The 23,063-nt window shown below is 41.6% G+C and overlaps 1 protein-coding gene across 3 annotated transcripts in view; it reads right to left on the bottom strand.

Annotated features, from left to right (window-relative positions):
• The window catches only part of CUBN (cubilin), a 134,123-nt gene extending 116,290 nt beyond the window's left edge, over nt 1-17,833 (bottom strand). For 2 of the 3 annotated variants that reach the window (XM_088524332.1, XM_088524334.1), the window contains exons 1-13: nt 14,669-14,787; nt 14,381-14,510; nt 13,960-14,052; nt 12,981-13,019; nt 12,103-12,204; nt 11,142-11,245; nt 7,465-7,591; nt 5,876-6,044; nt 4,943-5,074; nt 4,169-4,264; nt 3,500-3,621; nt 2,122-2,308; nt 255-373 (exon numbers count right to left, since the gene is read on the bottom strand). In XM_088524332.1, coding sequence (XP_088380458.1) covers nt 255-373; nt 2,122-2,308; nt 3,500-3,621; nt 4,169-4,264; nt 4,943-5,074; nt 5,876-6,044; nt 7,465-7,591; nt 11,142-11,245; nt 12,103-12,204; nt 12,981-13,019; nt 13,960-14,052; nt 14,381-14,510; nt 14,669-14,787 — 1,539 coding nt within the window. Of the gene's footprint in view, nt 1-254; nt 374-2,121; nt 2,309-3,499; nt 3,622-4,168; nt 4,265-4,942; nt 5,075-5,875; nt 6,045-7,464; nt 7,592-11,141; nt 11,246-12,102; nt 12,205-12,980; nt 13,020-13,955; nt 14,053-14,380; nt 14,511-14,668; nt 14,794-17,815 lie in introns of those variants that run through there. The other variant, XM_088524335.1, reaches the window with a different exon arrangement.
• Nucleotides 17,834-23,063: the final 5,230 nt, after the last annotated feature.

Genomic DNA, 23,063 nt, shown 5'->3' with positions numbered 1-23,063 from the left:
AATGATTGTGGAATAAATAAATTCTAGCCTTCAGCTAAAGAAACTTGAAAGCTCTGAAAACATGATCCAGGCAAATTCTTAGGCTCAGGAGCCTGAAGGCTTATAAGAACCTAAAACTAATTTTTGCTAAGTTCTTTATTCCGTGGGTGTTGGACGACTATCTTGGAACTCCTGCCATGAGGACAGCTGTGTTTGCTGTTTGAGCTGAGGGGTCCCACAGCATGAAGGTTTCTTTAACCTGAGCTCTATTTTACCTTGTTGGGATTAGTTTGGATAACCCAAGCACAGCTGACTCTATTATCATACCGCTGGCTGCTTGGGTTGTTAGGGTAACTGAACGTTCCTCTGGAGCCCGAAAGGTATCCTCCACAAACTGCAGGAAGAGAGATTAAATTAGTTAATTAATTTGTGCTATCACTAACTCTCTAACAACAGTTTTGGCTTGCTAGACATTTAAAACAGAGGTGAAAGAAATTCTACAAGGAACTTTAGGACTTATTTACTGTAAAGTGGAATGACACCAAAGGAAAAATGAGCATAATTGCTTTCAGAGAAAAGTAGCCACTGGAAGAAGTATAAAGGTTTTTCAGGTGCAATATATGAATTATGTCATAATTCTCTCAAATATGTTATCTCTCAGGAAAATGTCAATAAAGTAGTTTATTTCCAGAAAGCTAGCTCTATCTGAAATATTCCAATTTTTCAGCTACACTGAAATAATATTTTGAAGCTAACTAACTATATATATATATATATATAAATATACATATAACAATATAAAGCTGTCTTTATCAAGAGTTATTCTTCATAATCCTATTTATCCTTTAGGATCATTTTTTTGGAGCTGAAAATATTGCTCCTGATATACCCTGGTCTCTTCTCTCACTGAGCCATTTGATGAACAGGAGCTGTGGGGTAGGTTTCCTAAATTGCTGGGGAAAAAATGGCTGCAAAGTGGCCAAAAATACAATGACGATACAGACGTAAAACAAGCAGCTACAGCTTAACACTCAGCTGATACTAATGAAATAGTCAATAATCCTCAGCAATCTGAAATGAAATATTTTCACTTGGGGAATGGCAAAAAATATATAATTTTGTTTGAAATGTCCACCCAAAATATCTCACCGTTTCTGAACAAGATTCAGAACTATCATGTCATAAAATTTATTTTTTCCTCTTGACTAGGAACTAACACAAAGGTTGATACATTCATTAATAATTCTCACTGGACCGAAAGTGACTTTCTATTCTTTCATTTATGAACAGTTTAGAAAAAAAATCTTTTTTCACATAAATATGCTTAATAATTAAAAATTTTTCATTGGAGATTAAAAGAAAATAGGAAGGAGCCTGAAGTATCTGTAAAACAGAACAGATTTCACGGAGCCTGAATGAAAGGTTTACATTCTGTATTCTGCACAAAATTAATCATCTGCTTTCTTCACAGCAACCTCTAATACATATGAGCCATCTGACAGATGGATGCCACAGGGACACACACTGGAATGCTATCCTGGCCTTGTTTAATTAAAATTTATGTTTAAAAAAAAAGGAAGAAAGAAAGGAAGCAAATATAAGCCAGTAATAAAAAAAATGATGTTGATAATAATGCTAAAGGCAGGATTTTGCATTCATGTTATCAAACTGCTACTCCCCCAGCTTCACTGGTAACATTTCTTTCACAACATTTCTGCTTGTAAAGCTTTCCCCGCTTTTCACATTGACTACAAATGTCAGGACCTTTCAGCTTCACAATGAACAAAAGAAATAGTATGCACAAAACTGAAATATTATATTTTCCTGTAAATCTGTTCTCCTATCAAATTATCTCTCCCATATGGCCAAGTGTTGACATATTCAGGACTTGGAAGATGGCTTATTGGGAACAGAAATGGGAGTTTAAGATGAGTAGGGTCTCATCAAGGCCAGCAGGTCTACAAGGGCCTTGGTGCTGGGCCATTGCTCTCTAGCAAGGGCTCTTGGGTCATACTCTGCCCTGGGGACTTTGGATCTGGACCTGCGCTCCTCTCCCCCGGGTTTTCCGTGCCAAGCCGGTGCCGACCCGCGTGCCGGTGACAGGCACGGAGCACGGCCCGCGGCACAGGGCCCCCGCCATACCGTGCTGGGCCTGCTGGCAGTGCGGCCCCGTCCAGGCGCTGGGGCACTCGCACGAGTAGCCGCCGACGCCGTCCGTGCAGGTGCCCCCGTTCTGGCACGGGTTGCTAGCGCACTCGTCGATGTTCTCCGTGCAGTTGGTGCCCGTCCAGCCGCCGTTACACACGCAGAAATACCCAGAGATTGTTGCCTGCAGGTATAAACAAATGTAACAAATGCAATGAACGTGGATCATCTAAAGAAATCAGAAAGACTGATGTTTACTTGTGTTATATAGAGATTTCAAAGCAAAGAAATAAAGCGTTTGGCATTTAATGGTCTTGATGGTAATTGGTGGATACTAACATAAACCCAAAGTTTAACCAGATTATGTAGCTCTTCTTCTATTAAGTTAGTTCTTTGCAGAGCCATTTCAAATTACTTTTTGAAAAATCTGTGTTTATTTAGCCATTCATAAAATTGTTTGCTTGGCTTTGAAATGATCATCTTAGAAACAAATCAATCCAATTATCTAAACTTTATAAATAGCAAGCAAGATAACAGTGGTTTATAAATCATTCCAAGCCTGTTTCTGGGAAGTCTACTTTTCAGTTACGTTGGCTGGTACTTGCCTTTTCACCCTGAGGGATATTAAACAGGAACATTTTCATTGCCTTCTCTGTTATTACTTATTCTGAATTTCTCTTTTTCTTTCCTTACATCTTCTTTTCTCTAACATTTGCTACTTCTCCTTATAACCAAGTCTATCCATACTTCTAATTGTTTTAATTTCTTATGTCTTCTTTCTTTTTATTTTTTTACAACAAAAACAGAACATGGTATTCCAACATATGTGCCATAAAATAATTTGTTCCCTATTATTTCTTTTCCCATTGTACAGAATTGTACTTTAGAAGATAAAAAGGGAGCCTTCTGATCTGGGTTACCTGATATTTAATTAACATTACATTGCATTTGTCATTATGCTGGCCAAATATAGCTTCTGTGTTCTTCTATTTAATTATATACTTCTGTAGTCCCATTACTGGAGTACCTGACTACCTCATTATGTTTAAGTAGTAGTGCCGTAGTCATGACAGTCTAAGGTTGGGTTTTAGAGAACATTTACTGGAGGAAGTCATATGTTTTATTAGACTGATATAGTTAGAAAACATAGACAAGATCTGAGCACCAAAGGCTCCATTAATATCTGAGAGAAAGCAGCAGAGGTGTCTATGGAAGAGAGGACGAAGAGTGATGGTGAGGAGTAGAGGGGGAATGAGGAGATCATCTCTATTAACACAGATGTTTCCACTTAAGATTTCAGCCCCACCAGTCTTCATGGTGCTAGTGGTTATATCTGCATCACATTGTCTCCAACTGTGAAGGTTCCAGCACTTACCAAGCACTGCCCATTTGCACATGGGTTTTGCAGCTGACAGATGTCACTGAGAGGAGAGCACCCACTTGGCCCATATCCACTCCCAGTGTGCCCAGGTGTGCAGGAACAAAATGGCACTGCCCCTTGGGAGACGAAACAAGAGAGATCCAGTAACTATTGCAGTACTTGTTACAATGACAATGGCAATTTTGTCAGTGAAGGTCCTTCACGTTTTGAAGAAAAGCCTTTAGATAATTTTAAGTTACTTTTTCTTTTGGTACCTTCCGCAGTCAGTACCCAATTTGATCATGAAAAGATCACTAGTGTTGCTTTGCTGGGAGCACCTGAGAGCCCAAGGTCAGCTTTGCAGGAAGTTATGGAAGCAAAGGTGAAATGGAGGAGAATGGTAAATGCAGCTGAAACTAGAAAATCACCTAGAAGGAAGTGGTGAAAATCAACACGTCCACATGAGGTAATGTGCAGTTCCCTCACGATGGAGCGTGAATGTGTTGCTGTTGGTGTCTACATGAGGCCTGCTGGTTTTAGCTGATCTGCCTTTCCTTGGGTAAGGCAAAACTGACTGTGGAGAAGGGGCTGCAATATAAATATGTTACTACAAAGCAGGTACTGTCTAATCAAACTCTCTTCAAGAGTCACATTGATATCACAGTCCTTAAAAAGGCACCATACCTGGACCAGGGGTACAAGTTGCCAAAGGATGGCACCCTCCATTACTTATTGAGCAGATATCAACTTGGGTACACGTTTGTCCATCTCCCTCATAACCTGTTCAGAGTAAAATTTTAGTTAGGCTGTAATAAATCATGTCCTCTGACAGCAGAACAATCATATGGTGAGAAATACATTAGTGTAAGGTGTAAAATCAGCCTTCTACAGTTAAAAAAACACTGAAGTAAAATATGGCAGATTTATTGTGGTTCCTACAATGAAAGAGTGGATTCTGATCTTAACCGAATCCTTACTCCATTTTAGAAAAACAGTATATCTAGATCTACACTCTCATGGCCTGGCCCAGGGTCCACCACACAGCTCTGCTGAGGCCACCACATCCAGTGACAGCTCTTCAGTGCTCAGTACTTTCAGAAGTTGCAGCCATGCCATTTAGAGGAGGACAAATAGAAACACTTTTTCTTGCTAGCATTCCTACCATTGGTAGCATACATCACATAAAGCATTTAAATCAATAAACCACTAATTACATAGACATAAATTGCCACTTCCTCTGTTCTATCTGCACGGCAGTAGAAATGCTGCTTCCTTAGGCAGCATCCAGAGGGTGACTCTGGGTGCTATACTGTAGCATTGCTTTTAGCCTATGACACATCTCTAATGTGAAAATAAACTACAGTTTCATAACTATACTATGAAACAGGCTCAAGTGTGCTGAATCTACATCTTTGAAGCCAGTCCATGTTTTTATCAACAGAAAACCCATTATTTTACCTGGTGGACAAAGCCCACAGTGGAAGGATCCCATTGTGTTGATACATTGAACCATCGGTGCTGTTGAGCAGCCTCCATTATTATTTTCACACTCATCAATGTCCTGGCAACTGTACCCGTTCCCTTGCCAGCCTAAGAAGAAGCAGAAGAGAGACACTAACATGGAAAATACTTGACCTTTTCCTTTTCTTCTTTGACCGTATCTTTCTTAGCATAGAAAAATATACTACTTTGAATTTCACTTCAGTAAAAAAAAGAGAATAAGAACTGTACCTCTCCTAACAGATGCAAATTAAAGCTAGTCTATAGAACAAGTTACAAACACATTAGGGAGGAGAAGTGTGTGTTAACCATTTATTTTAACTGTATTCAGGATATGTCAGGACTAAATACACTTTTACCTAAAGATGAGGCGACTCTGATTTAGCACATGCATGTACAATCTGCAGCAAAGGCTCATTCCAATTCTGGCTAAATACTTCAAATCCTCATATTCATCTCTTACACATGCTACCTACCCAACTTGGGAAGATTAGTCGTAGATTTTAAGGTCTGAAGTATCTATTATGGTTTTTGTTATGCCTTACGGACATAGAGGTAGTACTATGCATAGTGGATAGGATTCCTCCTACCTACCTCAATCTAGTCATCCTAAGCTCCTGCTAAAGTCAGTGGAGAGAAATAGGCACTTTAAGAATGCAATTTGTGACTGATACTGACATGCTCGCTTTGGGATGGGGTAAATCATGTGCTAGAGCCCGCTGCCTATGTTATGTAGATAAGACACAACGTGTGGACATTTATTCTCTTGACTACAAACCACAGCATCTTATCCAGCACTTCCATGTGCATCCAGAGTGTGTGCTTACGAAATGCAGGCAGGACTGCCTGCTGCCGCCCGTCCCTGAGCGAGGACGTGGAAGGAGACGCTACCTGCGGGGCAGGGCCCACACGTGTAGGAGCCGGGCGTGTTGTGGCACTGCACGAGTGGGTTCTGCGAGCACGGGTGGCGCGGGAGGCTGCACTCGTCCACATCAGCGCTGCAGGCAGGGCTGCCTGGAGGCGACATCCAGCCCACGTCACAGACACAGCGGAACTTGGGCTGCCACGGCAAACATCACGTTACACGTTTAAAAGCGTCAGAAGAATGACCAAGAGAAAGGCCAGAGGAAGCGTTTTCATAAGTGCCTGCTGAACGATAGCTGAGTGCAGGAAAGGGTTCAGAGCACTGCATGACTTGCACGTGCTGGTTTTAAGTTATCTTCTCGGGCAATTCTCTCTGTGTGTTTCTTCCTCTGAGTTAAAGTATTTAGATTATGGGAAAAACAACAGGCTGATTCATTATGTTCATAAGAGAAACCTGCAGTTTACACCAAATCTTCCAGATAAAAATGAACAGCCCTTAGAAACTGTACCTAAAAATAATTTACAATTATCAACTTGTTTTGTATCCAGGGTAAAGAGATCAATGTAAGCAACCTGAAATCAATCTGGCTGTTTTCTTTTAAGCAAATTGTTCAGTAATCTGTGTAATGTGTAAAGCTGATAAATTACAAATCTACACTTTCTTTGAGAGCAACAATTTTTTCTCTCATAAGCTTCACTAATGGCCAAACTTCAGCATTTATCTAACTTTGTTCTAATTAAAGCTAATGGGAGTTTTGTTACTGACTGTTATGGGAGCAGAGTCAACACTTAACCTTTTTGGAAAGCTTTCCCCACAGGAAAAAAAAGAAAAGAGAGAGAGAGAGAGAGAAGAAAACAGAAAGTGATGAATTATGACAGCTTTAACAAATTGATCATAAGAATAATTTTATATCATAGCACCAAGAACATGTGTGGTGTGCCTGGGCTGGGTGTGCTGGAAGCATTAAGGAACACAAGGTCTGCTGGGGTAGTTTTGGAGGGCTGCTCTGGACGCAGAGAGCCAAAGATGGCACCTTCACACATCCGTACTTGGATTTTCTTCCCAAAAGAACTAGCTGACTTGCTCCAGAGGGCTACTCCGGAGTGCGCTGGCATCCACCCTGTGCAGACACCTTGAGAGCCAAGGCCCTCACGCCAACAAGCACTGAGTCCAAGTGAGACCACAGAGCCCCGTACGTAAACAGCAGCCACGCAGCAGCTGTGCAGTGTTGGTGGCTCCCGGGTCATTAGTAATAATCTCCCATAGTTTTCCTTTCTTAATCATTTAAGTAATAAAGATATTGCAGCAACTTAGTACTGAAATCCCCAAATAAGGAACACAAAGAATGTTATGTTTCTAATAAGATTTTAAATACTCAAAGAAAATTCTAAAGTCCCCTATGGATGTAACGGTAGATCTGATGCTATGTCAAACCTCTGATAAAACACAAGGCATTTTCACCTCTTTCTGCTGACCTTAGGACAACAGAGAGGTTAGCTTATTTTGTACAGTGGCACTTCTTGCTGTCTTTCAGCAACAGTGTTTGTCACACAGCTTTGTGGTGCTCAGCATTATCCACTGCTGCTTCCTTCTGTGCTTATACATTGTTCCTTACCACGTTGGGCTGATCCCTCTCTGCGTCTATGCAGATGCCATGTTCACAGAGCGTCTCAGATCCTCCCTGGCAGTCATCAAATTTCGAGGCACAGTGAGGCCCGTAGGTGTCTGGAGTGCAGGAGCAGCTAACAGTGAAAGCAGACAGGAAAATCAAAATGTTATCTACATACATATCACAGGTCCCACACTGCCATAATACTGCCTACTCTTTATTCATGCGCTGATTCTCATGAAGTCCCTGATTTTATGAGCAATACTGAGCAATTATTCCCACTAATAACAATGCGCTTTGTTCAGCAGAGATGGAGAAATTACACAGGACTCATGCACTGCTTCAAGTCTGACCACATAGGGGAATCCACAGTCCTGTGTTACATTCATAAGTGCAGATTCAGAAAAGGGGAAATGTCTAAAATGATTCTTGGGAAAAAATGGGAACCTGGAATTCCCAACATAAGCCAGAGAGCACCTAAACTTTGCATTTTAAGTTCTTTTCCTCATATGAAAGCAGTTGCCTCTAGCAATACACATGCCTTGGCCACACTACGACTAGTGCTGATCTCCTATCTAAGAATATTCAATGTCCATAGCCTAGGAACGTCTCTACTCATCTCTCCAGCGTGACTCAAGTCAGCTACCCTTGCACTCCACCTCTACAAGCACACCCTTTGGATGAGCATTGCAGAGAAGAGGAGGAAGGTGGGGCTGGGGATGTATGGAGAACAAACTCTTGGGCTGAAGGGATGCAGCCCTCAGCTGGCCTGCTGGCTGCCAGCTGAAACGTGTTGTTATTTTTAGAGCATATCTTATTCACAGCATTGTACAAAGACAGTGAGACTGAAATGAGAAGCTTCTGAGCCATCAGGTAACACTTCCCTTTTCTACAGCCCTTTGTTTCCACATGGACCAAATCTTAGGCTCTCTCAAATGTAACAACAAATGGAATGGCAAAAAACCTATGGGAACACTCCTCTCAGGGAGCTGGCTTGAGGCACTTACCTGGAAGCATGTGCTGAGGTATCTGCTCTTTAGAGACGTATGGTAACTACACACCCTTGCTGAACTGCTCTTGGTGGGCTAAAAAAAAATACTCTGCCACAGTATTTATCTGTGGGATTTGATTCAGAGCATTCCAATGCAGCTGATTTGGACCTTGGAGCAGTTTATTAATAAGCTGTCAGTACTTCTGCTGGCTGTAACATGCACAGTTGAAAAAACAGTTTGATAAGCCAGTTGCAGGCTACTAAACACTGTTCACATGGCAAGCAAACCCCATGAACTTAGGCTTGAAAAAAAAACCCACAAGAGTTTAATGCTTAACTGCGGTCTGGAGAACTGGGAAACAGCCTGTTCATTATCATGAGAGTCTGCAGATAAACCAAAACCATCTCCCAGATGCAGCAGTTCAATCAGGGCAGGCACAATAGCAGCAGGTCAGGGAACCAGATCACCTCTGTATGTTCAAAGTACAGCTCAGAGCTTCATGTTCAACTCCAAAGGACAGGCCAAGGCAATCAAAGAGGTTCCTAAGGAGGGGGGAAATGCCACTCTCGCCCACTTACCCTGGCAAAGATTAATCTCTTACCCACTTGAAATTGCTTAGAGGACAGCTTCACAAGGTAGGTAGTTCCCAAGGAGCTTTGACCAAATTGCAGCTGTGACTTGGCACTGCCCTCATTCTTTCCCACTGCTGAAGTTACCTCACACTGAGGCCCCTGTTATTCTGAATATGACACTGAAAACTAATGGACATGGGGACTTTTGCAAGCTTTGCAAGCAATGCCCTATTAAGATCCTGATTCTGGAAAGCAATTCAATACCTGCTCTTCAGTGCTTTCCAGAGTTAGAGCTTAGGGCATGCAGAGAGCGAAGACTGCCGTACCCTCCACTTGCAGCCTTCATGTCTACTCGATGCACAGCTGCCTTCAGTTCACCCTGGCCTCCACTTCTCTTTGAAAGTTCTGGGGAGCTAAAAAGCACCATTTTCCTCACATGTAGTCCACAATAATGTTAACTATGCCAAGAGCAGCGATGGAGTGACTTGGAGTCCAGAGCCCCAGAAGAATGAGCAGCGATGTTTGCACAAGTGCTGGAAAAAGCCATGTCACACTGTACTTGGGCAAGAATTGAGCATCTAGGGAGTGCTCAGGAATAACCAACACGCACTGAAGGCACCCAAGCCTTTGGGGAAATGACTGGACAATAATCCTGAAGGTGTAAAGCAGAATCAAGAATACTGATACCCGCCTGGATGCCACCGTGTGCCCCGTGCTCTGGGTGTCCCTGCTGGAGCAGGAGGTTGGACTAGATGATCTCTAGAGGTCCCTTCCAACCTCAATCATCCTGGGATTCTGGGATATTTGGAGGAACAATGAAGAGGACTTACTTTTCAGTAGGTACTGATTCAGCAAGTACTGAGGAAGAGAAGAGTTACATGTGGGAACAGATTTTTAGTAATGATGACTACACTAACATAATAGCAACGCTTGTGAGAAAGTTTTGCTTTCTCTGACCTCCATTTAGTCACACACCTGTATGCCACATTACTGAGCACAGTTAGGAAACAACAAGTAAAGGTGGGTTGCTTTGTGCATACTTTCCTTGACAAACAGCTGTCCTGGCTACAGCTGCAAGCATGCTACAAATCTCTTTTAAAATCAAAGAAAAGCTCACAAGAAGCATCATGTACCAAGAAACATCTCATCAGGCTCCGTGTTAATACTGAAATGTGAGGAGTACTTAATGAGTATTTCCCTCATAATGCTTTACAAAGCATTATAAGCCAGTGTTATGCCAAGCAAATATTTGTGGGGGCTAAGATTTCCATGCTGAAGCTGAGAACAAAATGCTTTGCAGAAAGCTGTGGCATGCTGTCTAGCCTGCTTGTTCCCATTGCACAGGGAGAGCTTTGTATTATATCAGAAAGTTATTTATTTACCAGTTTTTTTGCCACTATGGAAAATAAGATGCAGAACACTCCGGCTGGTGTGCCCTGTAAACAAGAGCATGTCCCCTATGGGGCTGAGCGAGGCCTGCGGTGAGGATGGGCACAGCCAGAGCAGGCCCCAGGGTCACCACGTCCATGGGAGCCTGTTCGCAGGCAGCCCCATTGCCAGCCCGTCACCCGGAGGGCTCCTCCTTCCTCCCTGACAGCGGGGACACTGCTTGTCTGCTGCAGCGTTGGGAGCACCTGAATTTTGGGAGGGGGTGAAGGCATTTTGTGCAGATACCTGCTGTGCTGGGAATATCGCTGAGCAAGTGGTGAGCGCAATTCCTTGCCTTCAGTAGGTTCCCAGTAACTGCAAGCCTTTGCTGGGGACAAAGCTCTGCTCCTGCTCGCCTCCACCATCTCCTCACTCCCGTTTGTCTCCAGGGGTATGTGACCATCCTGCTCTGGGGGTCTGTTGGCCAGAGGCCAGGGTGCTGCATCTCACCTCCCACCAGCCCCAGGGCTCCCACCAGCCCCAGGGCTCCCACCAGCCGCCAGGGCTGGCGCAGTAGCTTTGCACTGAGGTGGAGATCTGGGTCACCTGGGCCAGGATTTGCCATCTCCATTCCCAGCAATGATATCTAATAAATCTAGGGTACTGGAACCTATACTACAAATGCAATAGTTGGTACAAATATGGCAGAGTATTTTAGATAAGATTTTTGTGTATAGTTTTGAAAAGTTACCTATAGCTGCCTGGTGTGTTCACACATGTAGCTCCATTCTGGCAGCCTAATGCTGTTCCAGCATAAATCTGGCATTCATTAACATCCACTGAACAGAGCAGGCCCTAAGATGAAATGGAAAACCAGTTTATTTTCCAAATAACTGAGAAATGAAGCAAACCATGGAGCTAATGTTTAATATCATTTCCAAAGATATATAAACTATGGGCTGCTATTAACAAAGTTTTCCTTATAAAACATTAAAACAAAACTCTATTGTTCAGCTGTGTTTGTGACCCTAGGTATCAGTCAAACAAGGGATAAAATATTTCAGATGTTTATAGGAAGCATATGGACATCACAGTATTATCATTCCCTATACTTTCCAACTTCCTAGAAAATGGCTCAGAAACCTTTCTGACAAACTGTTTGTTTGTTTGTTTTAGATGGTACTGTTTTATTAAAAATAAAAGTAAAGCAATTTTTACCCAGTTTTGCTGGGACAACTTTCAGGGTGAGCACATTTGAGAAACAGAACTTCTCAGTCTCCAAATGCATGCTCAAGACTCATTAAGGCCTTTGCCATTAAAGTCTTTGAATTTCAAAACTCAGAATGAGATTGGTTACTTACACACACATTTGTTTTATTTCTTGAATAAACAACATTCCCTTCCCCCATTCTCTCTACATCTTCACATAGGAGCAACAGCAAGGTATGCAGTTTGGTTCACTCTGCTCAGCAACTTCATGCAAAGCCGTGCAGGGCCTGGCCATTGATTTGAGCTCAGATTTTTTGATACATTGATTTTGTGAGAGCAAATGCCCTCCACCCAAACCAAATGAAGAATGTGAAGCAACCACTTTGCAGTTAAATATGACCTGAGAAATCTTAAAAAGATAAACTATGCCACAATTGCACTAAGCCAGGGTAAAGTTAACAGTCAAAATACATATGGTATATTCAAAGAAGCTGAAGACTCACCTGCCAGTTGCTGGGACAGAGGCAAAGGAAGCCATCCAGCAAGTTCACACAGGTCCCTGCGTTCTGACAGGGGTTGCTACCACATGCTTTCCTTCCGATAGTCTGAAACGCAAGCAGAGAGCAGGAGATGAGGTTATTTGGAGTTTCATTAGCACTGATTTCCAAGACAAACCTTTTCTTTCTTTTTTCTTTGCTTTTTTTCCTTTCTGCCTTTTTTTTTCTTTCAGTTTCTTTTTTAGCCAGATTGGTTTGCAAAGGTTTTGACTTGCTGTTTTGCTCATATCTGCACAAAACGACTATGATTTGCTTTGCACACTGTGGCCAACTGCAAATACTGAAAAGAGGAAAGCTCTGTAAGAAATAACCATGAACAGAGGCAGTTCCTCTATTCTACAGAGTATTTGTGGTTCTAGCTGCAGGATTATTTTGTCTTCTAGATATCCTGTACTGGCAACTGTAGCCGTACCTTTGTCACAAGCTCACAAGTGGAGAGTTGAACTCCTGAACAACTGAGAGTTGAAAATGAGCTATTTCCAGTACAATGAAACAATCCAGTTTTAATTCTCAAGTCTTCATCTTGACAGATTAGTGAAAGAAGAGTTTGTTTTTCCTTAGTATCTGGTGTTATTCTTGAGTCTACAGCTGTTTTTCCTTTAAGGAATGCAGGCTCCTACATAGTTTATATTTTGTAGGAAGGGATATCATCTCTATAAATCTAGGTTTGTTTTTTTTTTACCTCCTGTTACCACAGAAAGTTTTCCTGAATAATGCATGAGAGGAAATAAATCATTCCCCTATTTAATCATTGTAACCTTACTTTATTTGCTTGGAGTTGGGCTTTTCTTTTTTGATCTGTAGTTTATTTCCCAGTTACTCACCTGCTCTAAATTTTGAAGCTGGATGTTGAGATTCACTACCTGCAACAGAAATGCAAATTACATTGTGCTTGGCATTGCAGTGACCATAGAGATAGGTACTGGCCTGACTGTATGCTGGGATGCTGGTTGCCAATAGGCTAGCAAAGTATTTTCTTTTGGGAAAATCAAATAGCTGTTACGTCAAACTGGTTGCCAGCTGGGCTCATATCAGTCTGCATACACTGGGATTTCAGTATGTTAGGCTCTTTGTAAAATCACAGCTTAAATATGTGTGAGTTTGGCTGCACAAACAAAGACAGTCTTGTGAAGATGTATTGCAGTGCTTAGCTTGAAAAATGCAAATATTCCAGTAGGATTGCTTGGGCACACGAAGCCTGCTCTTGGAGACAAGTACACTGAGAACCAAAACCAAATGTTCACCATATCTCCATGGGCTGTAACTACAAATAACAAGTTGAAATTGCATCAGTGAAAATGATGGATATATGGGCAGTTTATCTAAAAGCAGGTCTGCTGGGCTGTAAAGAAATGGTGGCAACAGCCTAACAGAAGGTACTGGAAAACATGTCACAAAAAGAGTTCTGAATCCTCGGTTGGAGAAATATCTTCAGTAGCAGGGAACAGGCTGAACTACCTCACAGGTCTGTTCTTTACACTGCTAATTTTTATAGCCCATTTCACCTATGGAATGGGAATATCTGTGTAACACATATAAGAATATATATAGTCCATTTTGTGAACTTAATGGGATTTCACTTTGTAGAGATAATGACAGTGAACAACAGAATAATTCTGCTACCTAGCAAGTAAGCAAATTACAGAAATACTTCCACTGCCTGCAGAACTGCTGAATCAGGCCATGCACATGAGCTGACAGAGACTCAGAACTGAAGCCCAGAATACTGAAATGTATCAAGTCAATATGTTAACTTGAGGAATGGAAAAATCAGACCTCTAATGGAGCATGCACAAGACTCACCTTGGAATTCAGCAAGGCAATCTGATCTGACATGTTCTGAGAGGCACCAAGGCCTTTCCTAAGTTCTTGAATATCAACAGTATTTTGCCTCACCTACATTTAGAAAAGAAAGTAGGATAGTGTGAAACAAGCTTTATTTGCTCAAAAGATTAGAAAAGTTTGATCCTTACTGTTATAAAGTCCATATAAATACAGAAAGCTCTGTTCCATACACAATTTAACTTTTCAATTACTTAATGTAATATGATCACTTTATGAGTATTTAATAGCCCGCACTCATATTAAAGAACTAACAAAGATAAGATAAAGGAACAATCATAAAAGCCACATCAAATTTGCTATGATAATTTTTAAAGAAAATTAAACTGTTAATGTGGAAGACTGAGAGTGAAACCATATTAAGAAAAAGTAGCTGTATCACCTGACTAAAAAGCTCTGCAAGGTCTTCTTCATTAATTTTTATTTTCCCCAGTGGTCCAGTTCTAAATTCAATATTTTTGCTGGAGCCAGTATGGAACACTAAGTTACCCTGCTCAGAGGACAAACGAGGCCTGTTGTGGTAGGGGGGGAAAAAAGGAACATTTAGCTACACATATCTGTCAAAAAGTATGGAAAAAATATGCGTTTAAGCCTCTTGTTCCCATTAATAGCACTTAAAACACAGCATAGAGCAAATCTGTTCGCAATTGCCACTAGCAACAGTACTTACTGCTCGTCATAAATGTCTCTTTTATGCCTCTTTTTTTCATAGTGGTTCGGTTCACAGCTCAGTCCAGACAGTACTAGTAACGCAATGAAAAGCGCCGGGGCCGAAGCAGGCCACAGCATGGCTCTCTGCTCGCAGCCCCAGGTGTGAAGTGAAACGTCCCGTGCTGAACTGTACTTTTGAGAGCCCAGGTGCCCTTTGCTCCCATGCAGCTATTTCTTCACGAGGTGCCCATGCCGTCTTGCCACATTCGGGTAAACTTTATCTTGGGTATCTTAAAGATTTACAGTATGCAAATAGCCTAGACATTAAACATATCATTTCCTTCCCCCCCCACCACGTCCCCCCTCCCCTTTCTTTTCAAGAGCTTTGGAAGATAATTAATGAAAATCTACTCGGATTTAATCATTGTCCCTCTGGCCTTTGTACAGCAGAGCACCCCCTGCCTTGGAGCACCTGGGTCCCATGGTACATGAGTGAAGGAAATAAGTATTTGGCAGCTCTGGAAGACTTAGAATATTACGTGTATATATATATATGTAAATATATATAGATATAGATATATATAAAAACTGCAGTGGTTCGCAAGGCATATTTGTACTGAAGGAGAAGTTTGCAGACAGTAATTCATTGGACAGATGACACAAACAAGTCAGCAGTACCGCACAGAATCCCATGAATTGCAACAGCCAGAGACAATTTTAACCAAATATGGTTGCTCTGGCTTGGGAACGACATGGCCTCCAGATGCTGAGGAGCTGGTTGCACACCAAGGGCCCTGCATGCTGCTTGGCAGGGGCAGGCCGCATTCACTGCACACACTAGGGCTCCCGAATTCTGGGCTAGCCTCACACAATGCAGAAACCAAACAGGAATTGGCATGAGACTCCAAGTTAATTGAAAAATGGAGATTCATGTGTTCTGAGAGCCAGCCTTTGGATCTTCATCCCATTTTCCTCCAGCCTTCAGGAGCACGCCCCGTCTTCCCAAAGGCAGAGGCCTGCCCAGGATACTTCCTGTTTCTTGTCATGGCTGCAGCTGCCTCCTGCACTGCCCTGCCTGGACAAGCGTTTCTGCATGGGACAGGTGGCAGAGCTCTGAGCTTCCCCAGAAACACCTCACATGCGCTGAGGAGCGGGTGGCTGGCGGTATCCCCAGGCAGAAGGGGCTCCCAGTCTGGGTGCTACTTGTGCCGAGGGCTAAGTCTGTTGCAGCAGCTGCTGTGGAGGGCCCATGTCCTGCCCTCACCACAGCTGTGCCTCAGGGCTTCGGCACTTTATCCTCCATGCAGAAAGTCAGCTTGATATGACACTTCCTGCTGACACTCCATCTTTTGCTTTTGCCAGAGCTCCGATATTACCCTGACCAAAGGTGTCACTGTGTTTTCCTTAACTCCCTTACAGGTGCTTTGAGTATCTTCTTTTCAACCTTCATGGTAGGAGCTTCCTGAACATCCAGTCCCACCACCATTTGTTTCTTCCCTTTCTGTTCAATAGATAGCTCAGGCTGACCACATTTCAGAACTCCACTGAACAGAGCAGAGCAGAAACTGTTGTAGCTGCCATTGCTAGAAGGTCACGGTAGGCACCATTCACTGATGATCCTGGAACCACAGACTGTTGCAGAGGCTCCTGAGCCTTCTGCACCTGTTATCCTTACCCTGCACTTCCTTTCTGCTCCAGTTTGTGCTTGTGGTCTTCCCTTTTCAGCTGACAGGGAAATTCTGCCTGCACATATCTGTGACATGCCTTGAAGCTCCTGTGTTTAATGAATTTTACAGCTTTCTACAGCTTACAGAAATGCAGTGAGGTCAAAGCCTTCCTGCAACCTGAGAACTTTGGATGCATAACAGCATCCCACCACCACCACTGTTTTCTTTGCATAAGGAACTAGCTTCCATTACTTTATTATCTGTGTTTTTAAAACGTGTCTCATAATTCAGTACAGTGACAGTCTGCTGACCGTGTTCCTTGTGCTCAGGCAGACTGTGATGCAAATAACCCAACTGCTAGTGCTGCTGCCTAGAGATCTGGAAGGGCAGAGGTGAAGATTCCCCTGATGCCACAGGGTACAGTCCTTCCCATATGCCTCCATCCACAGTCCTGTAGCAGGAGCTCAGTTTTCTGGCTGGCAGCTATATTCCCCACCTCTGCAGCAGCCTGTGTCCTCCAGGAGATTGAGCCCACCAGACCAGACTGGAGAGGAGCATGAGCAAGAAACCCCACGTGCTGTCTTTCACCACCATGATGGGTGTCAAAATCCCCTAGGTACAAAAAAATAGATTTGGTGAAAACTCAATCCATAACAGCTGTGATATTCACACCGTCTGAGGATCTGTCCCCACATATTTTTTACTGCTTATTCCTTTCTTTGTTCTGAAATGACTGCTCTGGAACGGGAGAGCATAGATGAATCTGATCAAGGGGACACCTTCTGCATCTGCATATACTTGTACTGTCCATGCCCACTAATATCTTTCATGTCTGTAACCATATTTATCTAGGTTTTGCTTTTTGTCAGCCTACTCAGTTTTTGTAACTGTGATGCTCTCAACTTAAAGAAACTACGCTTTAACCATACCTGTGGTTCCTAGCAGACTGGTTGAACGTTTGCACACTTTAAGGACTGACTTTCAAAGTCCCTCATGTTGACCACAGTTCAGACTTTGGTTGTGACTTAGAAAAAAAACAATCCTTCCTTTTATGTATTCTTTTCTTCTGTATACTGAGGATGTGTTGATCCTCTCTGCTGCTTATAGGTCTTTGAATGAAGCTCTTCTTTCCAACTAACTCCAGAGACTAGGGAGAATGTTGCTGCCTCAAGAAGAAAGAACTCTTACCTTCTGTCAATGCAGGTTTTACAGTTTAGAAAACAATTCACCTGATGGCCAAATGAATCTCACTTAACACTGCTTATAGAATGGAAAGAGCTCTGGGCGTCACTAAAACAGTATCTAAAACAGTACTTGCTACTTTATTAGACCTCTGAGATTTTATTTCATTTACCACTCTGTTTCTAATGAATGCACCTCAGGATGGCCAAACTGTGAAATCTATGAACTATTTTAAAGAGAAAAGTAGGTACACACCTTTTAATTTTACTGGAATACACTGGATTAAGCCATCATTTTTGGAGGAACAGAATGGAAACCCTGTAAGTATCTGGCATAAGAATAGCAGTTGTTCTAGCAAGGAGTGCTGGCATGAACGCTTCCTCCTGAGACAGGCCATTCCATTACCTCAGCAGCACTATGGCTGAGGAAACCTCTCTGAAGAGAATAGGTTGTTCACAGACTTGGCAGGAAGTAGCAGAACATTTGTCTCCATCTAATTCTGGCTGCAGTTCATGCCGTACAAGCTGTGACTGCGATTTACCACCATCTTATGATTCTATATGGGGCCATGTGGTCTATAGGTCTCCAGCAATACAGAGTCACTGTGCAAGACAGCCCTGTAGTAGACCTATATTTGAGCACTAGGTTATCACCAGAATTTGATATGCACTGATTGCACCTAGAAAGTCAACTTGGACACAGACAAAACACAAGTCTATGACAGTGTTTCCTTCTTTAATGAGGGAACGCAACTGTTAGTAGGCATTCCAAAACTGGCTGATTTTTAAGAATAAAAGATGTAACTCTGTGTTTTATATATGTTAAATAGATCTCTGCTATTCAATATTATGACTCTAATAAGTGCAAATAATTAAGACCCAGCCTTAAGACCCTGGGAATAAGCTAATTGCTAGCTTATTCCCAAGTAGTGCATATTTACCTGAATTTCCCCTTTGTTGACGTTACATCTCCCAGTATTCTCAGCTTCGCTTCCCTAGATTCTTTCATTTTTCCTCTTCTGAATAATATTCTAATGTTCAAAAGTGACACATCACAGTCCTATTGCTACCTATGTAGTCAAAATGTGCAAATCGATGGTGTAAAAAAAAGTATAGTATTAGATTCATTGTTTTCAGTGTGTTCCCTGCAGTTCTAAGAGGACCGAGCACTAATCTGAAATTAGGCCTTATGTGGAGGATTATACCACAGAGTTTACCTCAGTTGAAATGGGGGAGATTCCATGAAAAATCTAACATGGGAATGGTTAGTTTTGTGAAGAGGTAGGTGTCCAAAGACATCAAATTCTACTTAACATCAAATGGAAGTGCTAAAATCCCTTTCAGAATGTGCAACAATTCCAGTATGAAATTTGGTGCTGGAACAGGCACTCTTTCTAATGCCTTCATCCAACCAGCTCCCTTTGCTGCCCGTTACCTATAACCATTCTTAACCACTTCCTCCTCCTCTTACATGTTATCTAGACAGATTTACGGCTGCAGTATCTTCCTCAGACGCTTGGAGAACCTGCAAGGCTCTATTTTGCATGTCACTCATTACAGATTTTACTTCTCAGCATTCTGTCGTCTGGTACCTGCTTAAGAATTTGCTCCTTTAACACAACTACGAGGTGATGAAGTTAATAATTTATCTGATGATGAAGTTGAACTGAGCAGAAAATCGAGGTTTTCACTTTTAGATTGAAAATAATAAACAGATGGCTTTTGGTTTAGTTGGCAGAAATTTACCATCCTAATTCACCTTTGATTCCTTTACCACAGTGGAGGCATTTATAATGTATAGGTCTCTTTAGGTAGAAGACTTACGTTTTGGCTGTGCTATCTTTCTGATTTTACTTCCTATGTGTACTGCTTTTACAAACCATCAATTTGATCCATTTTGTTTCATTCTTTTTTGAAATTAGGTTCATGACAAAGTTGCCAGTGAGCAACATTGGCTTCATTCTTTCCTATTGATTATTCCAGTCCTTTCAGCATATTTGAATTGTTTCAACGCAGACTGGAGTTATTTTTAGAGACTGCCATTTGCATAGTCGCCCTTCTCCACTAATAACCCTACAGCTATGAATGGACCTGTCTGCACAACCTCTCTCAAATTTGTTCTGTTCACTTTATTGAAAAGTTTAGGTCTGAGCTGTGCACTGCAAGTGCATGTATTATTCGCCACGTATCAATATTGCAATCGCAAATATCGGCATTCTGTCACAACACAAATGTAAGAAAGCAAGAGTAGTCATACTGGGTTAGAAGATCTGTCTGGGTCAGGACACTGTCGGGAACAGTAGTCAAAGCAGACAATTATGGAAGGAAGGACAGGACACACGAGAGGGCAAGCACATACAACACCTCTCCTAAACACTCCCTTGGCCTCCATTTATCTGCAGGGACTTCTTCAGCCAGAATTCTACCTATTCTGCATTCCTCAAAGGCTTTTTCTTCCATGGATTCATCCAGTCTTCTCCTGAACTTTTCCCCGTGCACCACCTTACAGCCATGCATAATCAAAAACTCCATATCAAAAGTAAGAGAGATACACACTTGAAATGCAATGCAGAAGTATTAATTCTGAGTAGAATCCCTTTTTTATTAAGTGCAACCTCTATAAACAAAATGGGATTAAGTATTTTAAGTAGCTAAAGGGAAAAACATGAGCAAGAATCAAACCTACTTATTACTCTTCAGGTGTAAAAACATATGTTTGAGCAAATAAGGTGTGTTGTTTTCAAATGACAGGTTGCACCTTAACTTAAAACTGTGGTAGGGTCACCCAAGCCCAGTGCACAAGCCAAAGCACAGAACAACGATGCTCTCAACCAAGATGAGATTTCAGGATGTATTCCTGCTTTGGAGACAGCAACTCCCACCTGGAGGAGCTTTTGAGGACTTCTTTGTAGCAGCTTTCCAAGTTCTAGTAACAGCTCTCTGAAGGGTGCCCAACCCAAGCAGCTGCTCAGAGAATCCCTGAAATTCCTTCCAGCAGCCCTGTCCTATTGGAAGTGGTGTATTCCAGTAAATTTTATCCCCTCCAACTCTGCTTCTTGCCTCATCAGAGCTCTATGAAAAGATCTTTTGTCTATGTACTAGGACATGTGCTTCATCCCACTGTTACGAAGATCATCTGGTGATCTAATGTCATGTATTTCTTTTTCTCAACCTCAGGCACTAAATAAATATAAAAATAATACAAATCTCTTCATGGTCTTCACGGTAACATTTAAATTGACAAGTAATCACTACTCATTTAGCTTTTCCATGCACTCTCGGTTAGCAGTAACTTATTCAACAAGCTCCTACTAAAGGAGCATATGCTTCTTTTTATGAAATTTAAAACATCAAAATTCCTATGTCTGCATAGGCAAAATCAAGGACAATCTCTAGAATTTGTTTCTGGCTATGTGCCTAGTTTCTTATAGTCTGGCATTACTTTGCTTCGGGTATTTCCTTTACCACTTCTGATTCATACGCTATGTACATATATATATACACACACACACACACTAATATAGTCTATTTTTTTAAACACCATACAGGAAAAAAAAAACACAGAGCACTTATGTGGTTTCCGATATCTATGAGGCAAAATATACTACATTTCTAATGGATTTTCACTTTATAAAAACTTACAAAAGAAAAGAAAGATAGTTCAGTATTCCTACAGAAGTTTGGTAGAACAGTAAACTTCAGTGGGACAGCAAGCAAATAGAACAGGAAAAAAAAAACACAGAGTGAGCTGAGAATAGTTCATTCTTCAAATGTAACAAATAATAGAATTTTTAATTTGTTTCATAAATTTGCTATAATTGCTACCACAGAATACAGTCACCGAAGTATCGTATCTGTTCGGATTTCAATTCAAACATTACTATTGAACTCTCTCTTCAGAGAACACAATGGACATACCCATGACTACAGTTTAGACATATGACAGAATTACTCCAGCACAATGTTCTTGGCTTGTTCAGCTTGTACTGCACACATGCCTGGCAATCCTTACACTCCTCCTAAGGAGAGGAGCAAAAGGTCAAACAAAACGCCTAATAGCAGGGGTCTTATGTTCACTGCGCGGAAGGATGCACCTCCACTGAGAAATATTAAGTTCATCTAACAACAAAAAAAAAGATTCAAAACCAAAGCTTATGTAGGTAACACATTCTCTAAGGCAACTGCCACACTCTGTAAGTGACTGCATAAATATGATACTCCTAAATATGACATCTTCTTCTTCAATGCAGATTCCTAGGCTTGAGGGAATGTGGCTATATCATCTTCATAAGAAGATATATTTCACATGTGCAGAATAACTGAGCTGTAGAAGCAAAAATAAGATTGCAGATATCTCCTCCCAATTTCTGAGCTGTCAGGCAGATTTCACTCATTTTACCTTTCAGCTGCTCTTGTAATCACATTTCATTGCCGTTAAAATGCTTTTGCTGAAGTTGCAAAGTACTGTAGAGATGTAGGCTGCAAAACACTTATTATCATGAGACTGCTTGAAAAAAAGGAAAGCAACATGATCATCAAGCGAGGTCAAGCAGGTGCAATTCAACAGAGCTCAGTAAACAAGTCTAATAGTGACAAATAGATGGGAGAAGGAACAGCTCACCCAATTTAGCCGCACGGACTTTCCAGGAATAGGATGGGTAAAATACACAAAGATGTATTTACAATGCTGAAATCTGTTATTTCTAAGTATTATCTGCTTTGGATACAAATCTGATTAGTAAACAAATTTTATTCTTCACAGTCACATTAAATGACTGCATTGCTATATCATAGTTTTACATGCAGATAGGTAACGTTCAAGCTACACTTTAATACAGCTTGCCAAGGAATGGCATGTACAGCACTAAAATATCATTTAAACACTAAAGAATTTTGTACATAAAATTATGATTTCCTTTGTTATGGTTTGACTGTTTAGATCACTTTAGAGAGGAATAGATCCTCCCATTTGCATGTATCTCCAAGAGCAAGACTATGCAGTCACTGGTTATTGGTTTGCTGACAAATTTAAATAATAAATATATGCAAGTAAACATAAGCTATAGTTCATTGCATAGTCCAAAAACACACTTGCTTCTTGCAAAGTTTAGTAACAGGTACAACCTAAAATTATTACTCCTTTCTGCTATTACAGTGCTATAAGAAACTGTATAAAGAAGGGATCCAGAATTCATCTTTCTCCAAGACAAGAAAGCCCGATCCAGAGTGCTCTCTTTCAGGAGAATCTATTTCCACTCCACTTTTGTGTTTGGAACACCTCAAGTGGCCAAACTGTTCCTGGAGAACAAGACAGGCTGCAATGGCTCAGCCCAAGCTTTTCCTGGTGTAGTAGTCCAGAAGTTGCATGCATGCTAAGGGTGAAGAAGAAACAAACAAGGAATCAGCACGAGGTAAAGGACATTCTGGGTGGCCAAAGGGCATGGGCGCATCCCAACATTTACTCCTTTTCACCCTAGCAGTAGTATCAAGTTTTGTGAGGAAGTCTTAGAAGACAACCATATAGTTTTTCTCCCTAGAAACCCTTGCTTGGGCAGGCACAGAGTTT

The sequence above is a fragment of the Tinamus guttatus genome, unplaced genomic scaffold (genome assembly GCF_059628265.1).
Source record: "Tinamus guttatus ecotype Peru unplaced genomic scaffold, ASM5962826v1 Tinamus_guttatus_pri_ptg000209l, whole genome shotgun sequence".
NCBI classification, from domain to species: Eukaryota; Metazoa; Chordata; class Aves; order Tinamiformes; family Tinamidae; genus Tinamus; species Tinamus guttatus.
This window is presented reverse-complemented; position numbering and strand designations above follow the sequence as displayed.